Raw genomic sequence first — 17,182 nt, forward strand, 5'->3', positions numbered from 1 at the left:
TGAGGCAGGTCTGAGAAAAAGTCTGACTTTTAAAAATGCAGGATGTTTTTTGCCTTCCATCCTGTGGGCGACACCCAGTTCAAACCAACAGAGGATATGCATCTCCCTTCTACCTGCCATGATTTAGCTATTAATATTTGAGGCTTTCTCGGCGCATCAGCGTTCATGTTCTATAAATAATTGAGCGTATTTTGTTGTATTAGCATTACGGCATGAAGTGACATCCACTATAAAGCGAGGGGATGCAGATGTGGCAGAGATACTTCTGCTGTTTACTGAAGATCTGAGGGAGTGTCCTGGAACATTTTTGAAAGGGCAGCATTAATCTTGCCTTACTGCAGTGACACAGGCAGACACAGTGCATTGGTCACACTGTGGCAATGTAAACAGGGATAAGGTTAATGAAGAATAACAATTTAATGATACAACAGAGGTAGAAGTGAACAGGCAGACCTTTGAACAAGATTTATTCATTGATTCCAACGAATGGTTTTAATTACACAACTCTGATGCTCCACGAGAGTAATTATAATTATAACTTCCAATGGAAGCCATTGGATCGGTGAAAGTCTCTCCCGTTTGTGTAGGCGCCGCTTCTTTGCCTTGTCGGGCAGCGCTGACGTAAACTGTCAATACACATGCTTTGCTTGGCATTCATTTTGCACTACCGTGATTATATAGGAGGAATCTCAAGCCAGAACTGGCAACCCCCCATCCTCCCAGTTGATTATTTATATGTGCTGCTTCTTTTTTGTACTGCATTTAAATCAAAGCTGTCACAAGTGTAGCTTTCACGGTAATTAAGGTGCAAGGACCTGCTTTACTTTGGGGAGGATTGTGTCTTGTTTTTTTTCCTGTTAGCACCTCTTCAACACCTGTGCATCTCTACACAAAGGTGTTAATGCGGCATTATTAAGGTCACTATGGATTCCTCTAAATATTGAATGCGCACTCGCAACAACTATCAGAAGCCTAATGGTGATTCCAAATGGCATGTGAGAACTGTCGAGCTCCGACTCGAATTGTAAACATTGGTTTGTCAGCTGGTTAAAGATCTGACAAATATAACGCACCAATATGTTAGAACCGCTGCTCATTAAATACAGCAGATTGGTCTGTGACCATTAGTGTCTGGTGGCATTTACAGGAGATGCACCCGGCTTTCATCTCACTCTAATAGACCCGGGATGTGAAAGACATGCGTTCGTTTAAAAAAAAAAAAAAAAAAGGGAGAGTGTGCATGTTCAGAGCGGAAACTAACACGCCCATAACAAATGCTAAAGGAGCGCCCAGAGTGTCAGAGTGGGAAGCTGAGGGCAACTGACCAAGCCTCCATCTTAAACGAGTTGGGATTGAGAATGTCTTGCCGAGACCCCGCGGTGACCAAAACGCTTAAATGCCAACATTGATAATGTCAACATGTGGATGTTCGACACGTAAGGTTTAACATCCTGTTTTAAGCCGAGCTGAGGCTGAAGGGAATGTAATTAGTTTTCCAGGTATTTGATCACAAACTATTGATCAACTGAGAAAGAAATCTAAACAATTGCCGAGACATTTCCCTCAGGAGGGAAACATTTCAACCTGCTGGTGGTAGACTGTAGAAACTATAGCTGTGCCCTTTCTCACTGCAGGAACTTCTGTAAAAGGCATGTCTAACAACTGTTTTTCAATTTGGCCTGCAGCACGTATTTTGATCCGTAATTCTGCTATAATGCTGCATCTTTTTTTAGACCCCCTGCATATTTCAGCAACAACGCTTCTGCCAGACTCTTGAAAATCTTCTGGTCCACCTTTTCTTTTCTAATTGCTGACTCCAGCTCCTCTGTATTGCCTCTCTCTTCTCTATCCCTGATTGCAATTGAGGGTCTGGTCACCGTCATTTGTCCAACAAACAATCTCCATTGTTCTTCTCCCTTTTAAAGTACATGTTACCCTACATGTGCTGTAATAACATGGTGGTTGGTGTGTTTACTGTTGTCATTATTTCTGTTATGTGAATTCCCATATGCTGGAACAATCAAGATCAATAGACCTGCAACCCCTGAAAGTTTTTGCACTACGTATGAGCTCCTAAACAGGGCCGACTGTACTTTGAAAAGGACAATTAAATTGATGAAAGTAGAGCTGTGTTTCCTTCGTAGAGCTGAGCCTGACACGCTGAGCCAACAATGTCTTCAATTGGCGACTGCACCCAGAATACAATTCATGATTAATTGTCTCCCCTTTCGGAGGCTGGATCCTACTGCAGCATGTGACACATGAAGGTCAACCTGCGCCTCCTCCGGAAATGAAAACTAATGGTGCATTCAAGCACTCCGTGTCAACGAAAGACACAAACGTTGACATTCAGGGTGCCCCAGTGGCCGAGGGGCCCCGGTGCTAAGTTACTTACCATGAATCTACAAAGCAGGTCCAAATGGATAAGTGGCGCAGTTGAGACATTACGTCTTTGTGAAATGACTCGTGCTGAACAGATGTCCAAGCTGCTCACGAAAACACCATAGTTGAATTGCCTTGCTTCCATTATTTAGTCTGGACTGTGCATGAGTACTATATTTACTAATGACGGTAATTCATATTTGTCGTAAATGCAACTCGGCATTGTGAGCTTTTCAGCCCTGGAGTGAAGGATTGCTGAGAAGGTCGATGCAGCGGTGCTGACATCACTGGCCTTCAGCGGGCAGGTTATTATAATCAGACCTTGATGTGGTTCAAGTGTCACCCTGCTTTCTGAAGTGCACTTCTCCATGAAACAAAGACAAACTCTAAAAGGCTTTGCAGGAGCCATTCATCATCAGAGCTAATCATATAATGCCTGCTTGTTAGCGGCCTGATTCCATGCCGATCACAGAGCTGATCTTAGCCGCCGTGAGATCACTGAGCAATAGATGCGCATTCATCGACAGTTGGTTTTCTATGGCGGGCCACGTCAAAGTATTTATCGTGGAGGTATTGCTGTCTACACTGCTGTGCGTAGCCATACAGTGACAATATCTTCAGACACAAACAATATGAAGACCAATATCTTCCCCACAGATCACGAGACAAGGTAGTTTGATGGCATTCCTGTCGTGAATGCTTTTATCTATGCAGCCAGATATAAGCTGCTGTATCAGGTTAAACACTATTTGGACTCTTTCTCCTGTCCGCCTGTGGAGATAAGCAGTTAGGGAAACTGGTGGGAAAAAGGAGAAAGGCAACAGTAAGCAGTTAAGAAGATGCACTACAAACACATCTCTAGATTGGCAATCGTCGACTGACAATGACCAGCACTTAACTACAGCACACGGCTACACTTTACAGCTAATAGCTCGTTGTCTACAAAAAAGAAAAAAGAAACAGGGAAAATGTCATGATGAAATTATGCTATAAGTACCACGCTCTCCACATAGTACTGTGCTACTTCAATCAAAGAGGTGAACTACAGGAACAACTCATAACATGATGAGACGATCACATAATATGATGTATGCTGCAGACGGTCCGCGTAGCCTTAAATCACACAACCTGAAATCCAGTCACTTGCTTGGATGGCCTGCTCTCCTAAAAATTACGTTCCCATACAGTGAACCTGTAACGTCAATGAACGATTTGAGAGAAACACATTTTTGATCGTATTTATTTTTAGACATATCGCATTAAACGTTCTTATTGGGAGAAAATGTGGTTCCTTAGAAATTTCATTGACAATACATTTGAATCGTATGGGAATGCATTTTTGGAGAAATGGTCAGCCTACACGGATGTGATTATTTACTGATCACACATCCACGCGATCAGATAATATAAATAAACTGATGTAACGTAATTCTATCATTGGCTCAGAGACGGATTGTATGATTTTAGGAAAGATAACTCTTCACATTCTCAGTGTTGGTAGAGTTCTTATTCCTGAATGCTGAGCTGCACAAGTTAATTCATTATGTGCATTTTTATGAAGAGTTACACTGGTTCATGGGGTTCAAAGAGTATTCTCACAGAGAAGCTTAGTAAAAGTACATGATTTGCTTTTCCTTGTCGTGCGTGTGGCAGTGAATGAAGTTAGGGTGTTACATTGTGTCTGTTCTATCTAAGAACAGTAGTTCTCCCGTTGAGGAGGGCCAATAGTTTGCATGTTTCTTTCCAATCAAACACCACGGCGGGGGGCTGGTGTATAAAATCATTAAACATTGATTCATAATTGAATATGCTCGTCATCATTTTCCACAGCATGCTTAGGTTTGACTCTTAGCATCTTGTGAGATGTGATCTCAGGGGTGTTACTATCTCCTAAGCCTCTGTAATGTCTAAACATCAAATGATCCCACCACAAAAGGAATGCCCTCTCCTTCCATTATACTGGGGGTGGGCACATACATAATTTTTCTTTGTACCTTTGCTGACAGACCCAGTAAGACCAACATATGAATGAGGCCCCGGGGGAATTGTCTCCGGCTCTGACTGAAGGTGTCAGCTGCCGTTGTGTTTTGTTGAAGTGAAAAACATGCAGACTGGCTCCACCATTGTTAAGTTTTAATATAGCTAGGTGAGTTAGCGCCGTGGCAGAGCAGACAGTGTGTTCTAAGCGAGGGAGTGCAGCTGCTGGCTCCAAGAGCAGGGATTCGTTTTTGCCCTAAATTGAGCAGAATCTGAGGAACTAACCAGACCATGTAGCAGGAAATAGCAGCATGCTATAAGGTCAACATTTACTTTGAGATACCGTGACTGCCTTGCTGTCTCGACAAAAATAAACGGGGACAAGTAAATAGAGTGAGTTTAATGTCTACTGGAACTAAGTGGATTAAATGTACTGTGCTACATGTCTAATGGTCTACATATTTAGTGCACAACTAAATGTAGTGAGCACTAAATACCGGCTGAATGGCAACACTTCTGCTCTGCATTAACAAAAAGGTGATCTACTGTGTAAGTTAAGGCTATTACAACTAGAGTCAGGCTACCATATTTAGTAGCCATACCTCATATTTGTCTGGTCGCGTCCAAGAAGCCTAGAGGGAACAAACACAGAGGAAGACAAACAGCGACACAGAGGCGTAACGTAAGCTTTGTGCAGGCTGGATTTATGCAGGATATGTGCAATGTTTTCATGTTTCAGGAGCGATACCTGTGATTTTGAATTTTTTAGCTCATTGGCTCCAAATAAATGGCGACCAATCATTTCCCAGCACACACACCGAGTGTATTTTCTACCCTCTGGGTCGTTTTTTATTATTATTTACATCCATTTGAAACCAAATTGAAGCCTTCGAAATTGCTAGGTGAGTTAGGTAATCCATCACGATGAACTTTGTGTCCGATTTTGTTGATGCCACGCAACAGTAATGTAACTTTGATCAAAACTAATGCAGACATAACGCTTACTGTGATAGATTACCGAACTCAACGTTCAGGAATGTGCATTGATTTTCATAGTCAAGTGAAACAAATGGAAACCAATGATTGCCTGAAAGGTAATTTTCACATCTACAACACCGCTACACGCTTTGGAAAGTGCAGCAGTGATGTGCAATGTACATGATTTATGACCGAGGGGCTTAAACATGTATGAAGACTAGCATTGTAGCCGCAGTTAGCGAAACCATTGATGAGGATTAGAAGGAATTGCGTTCACATTGGAGGAGACTGGAGGAGATGTATTTATTACAATTACGATTCTAAATTAATTCTAAAGAAATTACACATCTCTATTAAACTTCTATGACACAACAGCACATCAGAAATATTAAAGCCCAACCTCATTAATTTCAAGGATTTCTTAAAGTGAAAAGGATGACTAGGATTTCTGGCTTGGCAGTTCAATGCAGTCAGGGAATTTACAGAACTGGTCAACATGCCAAACTGGATTTTTCTTAAGCAGAAATCCGTCGGATATTAACTAATGTATTGTAATAAGAGATCATTTGGAGGCGCACTGAGAAAAAAACAGGGCGTTGAAACTAATTATGAGTGAGCTATTAGCTGTATCTGGGGACTTTGTTTTCCTAACAAGTGGCTTTTGCATCATGACATTCTATAGTTTCGATTAACGCTGTCACGTATGTGCGGACGACTGCAGAGCACATACATGTCTTTCATTGATTTAAGTTATGTACATTCGGACAATTATACTCTCATGGTGTAAAAAAAACCTGTGGAAACAATGTGGAAAGAACCTCAGGATCACAATCACACTGAAATCCCTTCTTAAGAGATAATACTGTGATAACATCGTCATAAATCATCATTATCACTATCAAGTGAAGTTGAAAACAGATAATGACAGCCAGTAATTTGACGTTCTGTCATTTGACATCATTCTGAATGTGTTTGTGCTCTTGTATTCTCGCTGCTGTGATGTAGAACGAGAACGTGAATGGGCGTCGGGGCATGGGAATCAAAAAAACCGAGCAATGATGAATGATGATCCAATGAAAAATTAGTAACAGCCATCACCAAATGATCAGTGGGGTGTTCTGATTACAGCATCATTGAATCAAAATTGAACTGACAATGATGGATAGGAGAGGGAGGGACGATGACAGGCTGTAAATGGAAGAAGATACGGTGTGACAAGCGTGAGTGGCAACAGGCAAATCCTGTCTTGCAGGTGGAAGATAAGATTCAGTAACTCGCCAAACAGCCATGAATGCACTGTGCTGTGCGAATGCTTCCACTGATTGGCAGTGATAAATGGCACATTTAATAGGAAAAACTTTGGAGCCCATAGCTGAGTCCGATTTCTCTTCTGATCATCTGATAATGACGTTCGTGGAACCTACAGTCGGAAAAAAAAAAAAAAAAGTAGGAAGTTTGGCTCTGGAAGGAAAGTCGCGAGGTCACAGAACATGATGGTTAATCCAAGACGAGTGTTTTGAGCACACGCCGACACTTTGCTGTCACTCTTTCTTATTCTGTGAAATATTTACCACGAAATTGTCATTATGTTTCCTCTCTCCGAGCATGGAACTGAGGTGGGTACATTAAATCAGCAAGAACACTTTTTGCATCCATTTAAACTGTTGGCGCAACACTCAGCTCCACATGGCCGGCATGCGCTGCATTGTCCAGTCAGGTCAAGAATAAAACACATATATTGGAAAAACCCTGATTTCAAATGCCTTGGAGGCGCACTGGGCTTCAATGACTCATTTAGTTAAAATGCTATTACTGTGGATATGCTTTCATACCTTATTGTTCATTTAAAACAATTAGTCCAACATGTTTTTTCTTAGCAAAGTTATTTTCAAAGCCTGTCATGGTGTAAATGTGCCAAATAATAATTTATCATTCCCTTGGGCAAGATTATACAAATCTTGGCTTGACTACATTGAAGTCAGTCTAAAAAAATAGGAACCTATTCATGATAATCGGAAGGTTCTGGATTGAATTAATGAAGCGTTTTTAAATATTTTGCCCCTGTCATTGTCCTAGTAAGTAAATGAGTAAGTACTACTCTTCCCTTCTGCAAAGTCTGGTGAAAATATGCAAAAATTTGTAATTGGCACGGAAGACAAAAATGACGCTGTTCTCAAAAATAATCTAAAATCAAAAAGGAGCTAAGCTTTTTTTTTAGAGAATCTAGTGATAGCAGATGGTGGAAGGAGTAAAAGTAAAACTTCATTATTTATTTTATTAATTATGTTCATCCCCTACAGCAAAGCCAAAGAGAAAAAAACAACAACACAGAGCCATGATATCCATGGGAATCATCTTAAAGCTCCAAGGCACAAAGGGTGGACTGTAATGTGACTGTTAAATATATACTCTGACTTGGTATATAAGATACTCCTTTTTTTTTTAAAGATATGGTATGCCAATAACACATTACCAGTGTTCCAACATTTAAAAAAATGGTCTGGCCCAATTTTGGCAATTACCAGTTCATATTAAACGATGACCTGGAGCCTTTAAGCCTTGGAATGAGTAAATCATTCAATTTAAGCAAAAAAAAATGTTGACACATCTTTGGCTCAGGGAAAATGCCCACTCCATTAATTTCATATGCTGTAATGACATGTCTAATATTTGCTTTGCATTAAATTTAAACCATTGTAAGTATTGCCTGTGCAGACTCTCTCTTCGCCCTCGACCTCCATTGTTATCTAAAAATGAAACACATCAGTGAGCTACATTGCTGCACTGAGTGCTCCCTTCATTACCACGAGTCTGCCCCACACACTGTCCAACATCTTGCTGCTTATTGCTTTTGTAAATAAGAGAAATACTAAATAACACTGGCTTTACTCATCCGTATTGATTTGAACTGGTACCACTAGCAAAGATGCTGCAGCTTGTCATAACCGTGGTCTTTTTTTAGTTTGAAGTTGTCATACCAAGGTAGAACGGCTCATCTCACAGTGACATATCTGACGTTACATAATTCATCACACAGCACTAGCTGAATGCAGCAGGACAGAGCTGGGAAGTAAAGCAGGCCAGGATGGCCCACATATTGTGCAACTCATTGCCCTTTGAGATATAACAGCACAGGTGCTTTCGCTGCGTTTACTTTGTGTCTCCAGGAATAGTACGACTATTGATACATGCGCATCATTTGTAACAGCCACATAACGACTGTCTTTGATCATGTAAGGCATGGTTCCTGCTAAGTAATCACTTTTATATCGACAATAGAGAGCAAAACAAACAACTTTTAACTTTCTTTGATTTTGGATTTCATAGAGAACAGTGAAGGCTACGGAAAAGACAATCCCATTCATATTCTGAATCAAGGACTTAGATTATCAGCCATAATGTGGTGACCAACCGAGGTAAACATACTATAAGGCTTGATGCTCCTGGAGAAGCCACACAGCTGTGTGATATTAGAAAGAGAAAGAAAAAAAACAGTTTTACTCGTAATGTCATGGAGTATAACACTACCCACAGTTCTAAAGTCGAACAGCTACGTCTCTGATTGATGGACTCTGCTATTACTATTGAAAAGCGTACCGCTCCCACGAACGGCTAGTAAAAGTATGTGCTTGGTGATTAACGATGATGAGTTTGGTTTGGAATTTCTCTATTGAATAAAGAGCTATTCAAAAAGTTGGCCGTCACTATGAGCTCTGAAGTGATAACTTACTCGGCCACGTCAAAATTATCAGAGACAAAGTGAGTGATTAAATTCCAGCACAGACTGACCCATATTCTCGAGTATTACTGCAAAAATAACCAATAGATTTACATTATTATAATTCAGCGTTTGATGCAACGTAATCGTTTCCTAGCGCCCTAGTAGCACATTTCTGAAAGCCAAGCACTAGTCCATAAGCCAGGTTATGGGAACCTCTGCAAGGGGAAATACACAGTGCCTAACTACCATTTCATAACAGAATATGAAGATGTATTATTATATTTGCCGTATCTAATGCACGCTGAAGCAAGAACCGGAGTGTCAGGTGTTCCCGAATCCACAAACCTGCTCGAGGCAGAAAGGTAATTATCTTAATACTGTTTACTGCGTTCACAGCAGGAAATTACCCTTCTGAAGTGACTAATCCGTGCACTGCTCACATGATGCATGTAGTCAGAAAAGACCGTTAAGATGGATTTTTCAAAATTATACCGTTTTAATGAGCTGATAAGAGCATAACAATAGACTTGGGATGAGATTCTCTCTCCAGTCTGGCAACTGCCAACAGCTGTGACCACTGTAATGGAGAAAATGCATGAGGACGGTATTCATAGCTCATACGTCTTAAGGAGCCTTTTCTACAGCCGAAGCTTTAATCCAGCGTTAACGCCGACGCTCTCGCAGGACATGAAGAAGAAACGAGACGCGTGGCAAACATGCATGACCCTTGTGCGGCTTCACGTGCGAGGATTTCTTTACTTTTACATCATGTTTACAAAAATTGCCTACTCATTTGCAAAGTGGATAATCACAGCAGTTTGCCAGAGTAGCAACGCTGAGCTCCAAACAATGAGATTTCCCGATAGCAAGAGACTCAGGGCAGCAATAATTAGCAGCTAATTTCAATAAAAATAATTTTCTCTTCCTCAAACTCCCTCTCACTTAATTTTCTCTGAATTTCATAATGAGCACTTTTCATACTATTTTCACAAAAATATTCCCTTTTAAATGCTAATGAATAATAGGGAGTTACATGTACTCTTAGCAACGTTGGGGAATAGCGGTCCATGAAACTGCCTGGAAATTGGATTCATGGCAATCTGCACTTTCTCCCCTCCAGCATTCATGACGGAAACGTACAAAATCATTGATGCAACTCCAGCAGTATTGGAGAAGGCTAGCAAAAGTTTAGAGAGATGTTAAAATCCAAACTTTACTGTACAAAGAGGGAATATGAAGTTTTGAGTGTATGGAGCACAGCGAGTATCTTGTTGCGTCGATCTGTGTAAGTTGGGAAGGCTGCAAATAAAGTACACTAAGCATGTAGTACCCTAAGCATGTAGTACTCTAAGCATGTAGTACACTAAGCATGTCAAGGGACCGGTGACTGAATTCCGTGGGAATATTGGTAGATATTTTTGCCTTCTGGTGGATGGGAGTTTTCTGAGATAAACGACAATTTACAATTATTATATTTGCAGTATAACAGCAGTTCTTCCAGAAGTTCACATACATATGTGATTTAACAGTGTCTGCGCTGTATTGCCAACAATAGTGCAGGACATCGTGGACACAAAGCACGTTTTAAATGAAATGAAATTCTGTGAAACGCCAAAAAGAGATTTGGATTTTCTTGAATAAACATACTGCTTTACTATTTTTTTTCCTTTTATGAAAGGTGCCAATTCTGCAGTACATATATTTTATATGTGGAGAACCTCTCTATTCCCAAAGGTTTGTTTGAAGGACGATTATCCTTCAAACAAACCTTCTGATTTGGTTTTCAATCTGGATCGTCAAAAGCCAGAGTTTGATTGAGTGTGCTGTTTGAGTGGCCCTGTCCAAAGAAAGAAGCACAAAATGCGTACCTGCTCTCCTTCAGTGAATACCCTGTTTTCGAAACTCCAGGAGATGGTGGGTGTGGGGTCGCCCAAGGCCTCACAGGTCAGGGTCACCTGCTCGTCAAACTCTAAGGCGGTCTGGTTATTCAGGTAGGTGATCCTGGGTTTCACTAGGAACAAGACAACAATGGCGAACGCGTTAGCAAACATCGGTCTGTTGCCTTGTGCTGAGAAGCTATGGCACAAACAGAATGCCATGAAGGTTGATGGCAGTGAAGGTTGTGAAACCAAAAACAACAAGCTGTTAGAGGCCGTAGAGCTCAGCAGAGCTGCTGCAGAGTGGCCTGATCATTTGCTACGGTTTCCAACACTATGGGCGACATCTCGCACATAAGACACAGCCATTTGATGCAATGTTGGAACTATGTACGAGTGTGGCAATAAATAGCTGTTACATATTATTAGCATTACCGTAGAGAAGTATACAGACAGGCTTCATTAGAGTTGTGGTTTCATACCCCATTGACTGATAATAGAGCTGCGAGCACATGATTACATGAGGCTGGCGCAAATTTGCTCATGGAGGGAAACTCTAGTGTGATATCTTTCAATGTCCTAAGGGGTGGCTTAATTAGTTTTCAATAAGGCACGCTTTTCACTGTACGCTTCACGCTGTGTAACTCTGCACCAAGGCACTGGAACGGCTGTGGAGAAGTGTACAGCAAATGTCAATGAGTAGAAAAGAAAAGGCCAGAGAAGGAAACAGAACCTCAGCCTCTGTTCTGCTTTTGTGAGCGAAAGGAGTTATTCTCTTACCGAACACGTTCAGGCTGACTTCCTCGGTTTTCTCTCCCGCCTTGTTCTTGGCGATGCAAGTGTAATCTCCTTCATCCACTTTCTTGACACCTTTTATTAACAATTCCGAACCATCCTCGTTCAGCGTGTACTTATCACCCGTTTCAAGGACAACGTTGTTACTGTAGCAGAGGGAAAAAGAGGGGGGGAAAAAAAGACATGGCGGGGTTCACATCACAAGTGTTTGCCTACACGACTTCATGGGCCTACAAATAACTTCCTTAACTCGCTGACAATGATCTGCTTGGGGTTTTTAACTCAAGAAGAGAGCATCTGGTGCACAACAAAGGCTGGTAGACCACAAAAGCTGCCCTACACTGTATGCCTCGGAGAAACTTCTCCAATATTTCCACAGCTTTTGTTTGCCTCGGCTCTCCTTTAGCCCGTTTGTGTTTTTAAGGAGGCCCGGACACATTTAATGACGTTGCATGTTCCCTTTGGTTTTCGAGGAAAAGCCCTCTTTCGCTTGTGAGAAGCAGAAGTCTTCACTAGACGCTAACGTCCCTGTTTGTAGAAGTATTTGTATGCCCGGAGTAGCAGCCTATCTGGAGCCGTTTGTTTTTTGTTTTTTTGCAGGAAGACAGTGAATGACAAACAACAAACAAGCTTCCTTCACCCCTCTGTTTTCTCACTGTCTCACCCATCTGTCCTCCCTGTCTGCCTCAACTCGGTTCTGGCCAAGAACTTCATCCCCGTCAGCCTCAACACCCACATCACACTCCAGCATTACTGCATGGAAGACAGCTGTGAGCAGCATCTGGGCGTTCAATAGTTTTATTCACTCACATGTCTGCAAAAAAAAAAAAAAAAGCTTTATTCCTCTCACAGCCGTGTTGCTGCTGCTGCTGCTGCTGCTGCTGCTGCTGCTGCTGCTGCTGCTGCTGCTGCTGCGTGACACCATTAGATGATGCATCATAAATATGGAAGTATACATTGAGCTAACAGCTGTATGATGGAAATGATGTTGGTTATTTGTACCTGTCGGAGCTTGAGAGGTAATCAAGCAAAATGAATTCATACTGAATCAAGGTACTTGAGATATACTATACCAGCTAATGATAAATCCATCTTGTAAAAAGTCATTACTGATATCCTTGAAAAACCTGAAAGACACAAGCCGATGTTGGAATGTCGAGTGTTCAGCGCTATTTGACGATGTCATATGCCTATTTGATCAACAGTTCACATCTTAAATGTATACTGCTGATTCATTTTCAGGTTGTATTCACAAGTTGTAAAGATGACTTTGGCTTTTAACATTCTCTGAAAGCAAAAGATGTTTCAAGATCACATCTAAATTTATTAATTTAAATATCAAATACAAAATGAATGAACAGCGATGTTTCAGTCGCATCAAGGCTTCCAGATCCAAATAGCTCTCGCATTGACACCCAATAAACACAACGCAATGTGACCATTTACTCACACATTAAATTGCTCCAAGCTTAATATATATTGCTTTTTTATTATTTTTGTTTCGTGGAGAGCCAATTTGTATTCCATTTGTTTGGTTATATCAGCCATAGATGGACCATTTTTACATTTGCTTTCTCAACCTTGTATCACCTACTAAACGTTATGGCTACGTCATGTTGAAACTAACAAGCAGGGGCAACCAGGTGCAGACTCACCAAAGGTTTGTCCATGCGTGAGCGTCTGCTACATCGCCACTTGAACTAGATCCAAATGGAATGCAGTTTAAATAGTGCGTAGGAAGTAATAATACTCATCAAAGCCGTTTTGCACTTGTTACAGTGTAAGTGCATGCATCATATCATCTCTCCCACACAACTATTTGTAGGCAAAGCCACGCAAATTCATATGTATGCCCTATTTACCAACACTTTACATCATCTCCCTGTATTGAATCTGGTGCTTATGCAATTCTTCCAACAGGAGCTCAATCAGTTTGTGGAGAAAGGCCGAGAGAAGCAGGCAGCATGACCAGCAAGTCAGGTAGTTCACAAAAATCTCAGACTTGATCAGAAGGCTTAATTTAGAAAAGTAGCACAAGCTACCAGCCCCCGTGGATTAGTGCTAACCATGAGACATGTTTTTGTGCTTCCAGATGGCAAGAAGAACCATTTTAAAGGGCTCATGGAGAGCACAGCCAGATATGCGTATATTTAAATGAGCCGAACAAAAGAAACTATGCTCTGAGTTTGGAACCAAGTTGAAATCTTAATCTGAATATTTTTGTTAGGAGGCTAACGGACACAGGTGTGTGCTTCAATCAGCCGTTGTGTTTGAGTTTCGGAGGAAGTAAAACAGTCATGTTTGCGTTTTCATATTGCCGCGTTCAGTCCACAGAGACCGAGCTGACAACAAGTATCGTATTAAAAGCAATATTTTTGTTGTCAACAAGCCACTCTTCAATATAGCTGCATTGAATGATAGACTTGGTACGTCAATATCTTCATATACCAGCTGGATATTGTATTTCTTATTGTGCATCATGCAGTTGATAATGTACAAAAGTATCATCATGGAACCCAGCAATGAACCCTTCCTGTCCTTGACTGTGCATCTTTACGACATACGTGTCCAGCCCACAGTGACATTACCACTGTCACTGTGTCCGACCGCTGGTGACGGAGGGCAGAGATAGCCCAACAACATCCCAGAGGAACTTGAGCTCTACCTGATCTCCACATGGCCCTGTGATCCAGCTGTGATGCAGTGCTACAGAGTGCATCCTGTCACTGAAGAGCTTAGGCTCGTCCTTACAGTCAGTCATAAAGCTAATCATCTTCCTGCCAAAACCATAGAAATGAAAGTGGTTACAAGAAGGGATGATTATATTTGGAAGGTTTGTGAACTGAGCAGGAAGTAGCGGTTGCAATAGTTTCTCTCTGTAGCTTCTCTAAATGCTATCTCCAAACTCGTAAAACCAATATGGTCGGGCTTAAAAAAAAAGTATGGAAACGGAGTCAAATGTAAAACAACATTACGAAACAATTGAAAACATGTAACTTTAAAATAACACAAGGACACTTTGGGACACGAACACCAGTCTCAAACAAGTCTCGTGGTTGAAAGCCCTGTCTTTGCTTTTACTTATCCACCTCCCTCCCACGCTGTGTGTTTTTTTTGGGGGTTCTTTCATTACTTTAACACACTCAGCATTTTTATCTCATTCCCAGTTACAGCTCAATCCCGTAAAAATCCACAGCAATCCCTAAAATGAATCAAAAACCACGTGGAAAACTAAAACCCAGGGATTCACGTAGTTTTCCTCGTGACAGCTCAGATCTACCTCTGATCTTATCATTAAAAAAAGCCGATGCAATAACATACTGTGCCCAGGTGACGGTGGGTTCAGGGAAGCCGTCGGCGTCGCAGGCCAGCAAAGCAGAAAGACCGCTGTCCGCTGTAGCGTTGACCTCTGACAGCCGGGCGCGGATGGTGGGCAGCACTGTAAAAGAGATGATGGAAATGGAAAAGTAATGAGTACATGCAGCGAGTGTATAACAATCCTGACGTGGTGTTTCTGAAGAGGCTCCATCGAGGTATACTTGATAGATGTCAAGTAGCAGATGTCAAAAATCCCTGTTTTGGTACTGCGTGTCATGGTTGAGATGAAATAATCCAGCGGGTTCTGGGGGGTTTCAGCCCTTGATTGACACTTGAGATACCCTGAAAGCTTCAACAGCAAATGTTTGTGTAGGAGGGGATAATGTAAATATGTTGCGTGTTCATGTTGTGGCCTCATTGGTAACAAAATTAGTCGTGGTGATGTCTCTGGCTGGCACCCATGAAATAATGTATATTGGGTACTGGTTATTAAGCACACTTTTACAAGAGGGAAATTGGATTTTGAATCGACAAATACATTCATTTTGTTGTGTTTCTTTTGCACATATCGTAAATAGGTGCACAGCTTGACCAGGGATGTGCTCTTTTATTTAGAAAAGAAAAGAACATTTCCAATAAAAAAAAAAATGTCGGGTCATCATTACCGTGCCTTCCTGCGTCGAGCAACAACTGCTCTTTGAGCATCAGGAAGAGCAGGGGGCACAAGGTGAACGAGATGCAGACAGCGCTTACCGTTAACAATGACCTTGATCATCTTGAAGTCAATTTCTCCCCTGGCCATGATACGAGCCTCACAGTTGTACATGCCCTCATCTGTCTTCTTAATGCCGCGGATCTGCAGGTGGCCATTATCCATGATCTTGTATCGCACTGAAACAGAAATGGCAAAGAGAACAGTCATTCATCACATGAGATTACGTAGACTATATTCACACACCAAAACAGTACATTTACCAATTTGCCCAGAAGGGATATTTATATGCAGTATAAATAATTTTACAGCATCTTGAAAGAATACGTCGATCTCCATTGGAAATAATGTGTTTTCCCCTCATTGAAGCCAGCTAGAGGGAAGAGATGAACTGGAGCGCTGTGTGTGTGTGTGTGTGTGTGTGTGTGTGTGTGTGTGTGTGTGTGTGTGTGTGTGTGCCATATTTGAAGGACATCTGAGATAGAGAAGAAGCCGCCAAGTGGCCGGCTGAACTTCATTTTGATTATTTCCTTCGATCTTGAAAATCTGACCGTGTGCATGAATTTGAGTAAACAGGGACATTTTAAAACTGAAATGCTTGACTTAAAAGACGGGACGTTGGAGCCAGATTTTTTGTTTTTTTTTAAAAGCCCCAATTATCCCGAGTAATCAAGCAAGAGGTTGGAGGAACACAGAGAGCCCAGCGTGACACCCCGGCTACACCCGGCATGTTTCAGCGGTGTTGAGCCCCAAACATAGAGCCTGGCAATCTGTTGCCCCTCTAATTAAAGCGACCATAAACACACTGCGCCGGAGTGAGCCGCCTTAACAGAAACCAGGTGTTTCTAACACATTTCCTCCCGCGCATCCATTAAAATCCAGGCCTCTCTGACCACATCTGATTTAAGAGCCTTTAGAGCCGAGTCATTTTTGTTATTTGTTCTCTTTGTGGCCCAATTTAGAAGAACTGAAGCACTTCTCCAAAATTTGGTGGCCGGCCAGTGTGTGTACTTTAAAACTCACTTGATTAATATTGTTGGCTATTTAGGGCGTCGTTGTTAAGAGGGGCTTTCACAGACCAATTTATTTCTTCTTCGGGGATGGGGAGCTTCAGTGGCCCTAGTTAAATTTACCATGCAAGTGCAAGTCTTTAAATTTCTCTGGCTGTCTGATAGGGAAGCCCACCCCGTGAACTAAAGAAAGCGTGTATGCTATAATATCACTTGATGCATATAATTATATACCGAGTGATGGAAAGAACGTTGCCGTGGAACTTTTTCTCCTCTTCACGTTTGGGATTTGCGCACTTTATTGCACAAACACTTCCAACAATAATGTATGATAAAACACAGTATCGCAATGCGATTATGAGTTCGGCCTAATTTACTGAGCTATTTTAATTTGATATTACTTTTAACTTCG

The 17,182-nt window shown here is 41.5% G+C and overlaps 1 protein-coding gene across 5 annotated transcripts in view; it reads right to left on the bottom strand.

The window, feature by feature from the left end:
• Nucleotides 1-17,182, bottom strand: part of ncam1a (neural cell adhesion molecule 1a) — a 225,049-nt gene that overhangs the window by 51,340 nt on the left and 156,527 nt on the right. For 4 of the 5 annotated variants that reach the window (XM_068601107.1, XM_068601106.1, XM_068601105.1 and 1 more), the window contains exons 5-8: nucleotides 15,802-15,939; nucleotides 15,052-15,169; nucleotides 11,716-11,876; nucleotides 10,927-11,069 (exon numbers count right to left, since the gene is read on the bottom strand). In XM_068601107.1, the coding sequence (XP_068457208.1) occupies nucleotides 10,927-11,069; nucleotides 11,716-11,876; nucleotides 15,052-15,169; nucleotides 15,802-15,939 (560 nt within the window). Of the gene's footprint in view, nucleotides 1-4,961; nucleotides 4,992-10,926; nucleotides 11,070-11,715; nucleotides 11,877-15,051; nucleotides 15,170-15,801; nucleotides 15,940-17,182 lie in introns of all 5 variants that reach the window. The other variant, XM_068601109.1, reaches the window with a different exon arrangement.

This window comes from Clinocottus analis, unplaced genomic scaffold (assembly GCF_023055335.1).
Source record: "Clinocottus analis isolate CAN_PGR_092001 unplaced genomic scaffold, fCliAna1.0.p SCAF_5, whole genome shotgun sequence".
NCBI lineage: Eukaryota > Metazoa > Chordata > Actinopteri > Perciformes > Cottidae > Clinocottus > Clinocottus analis.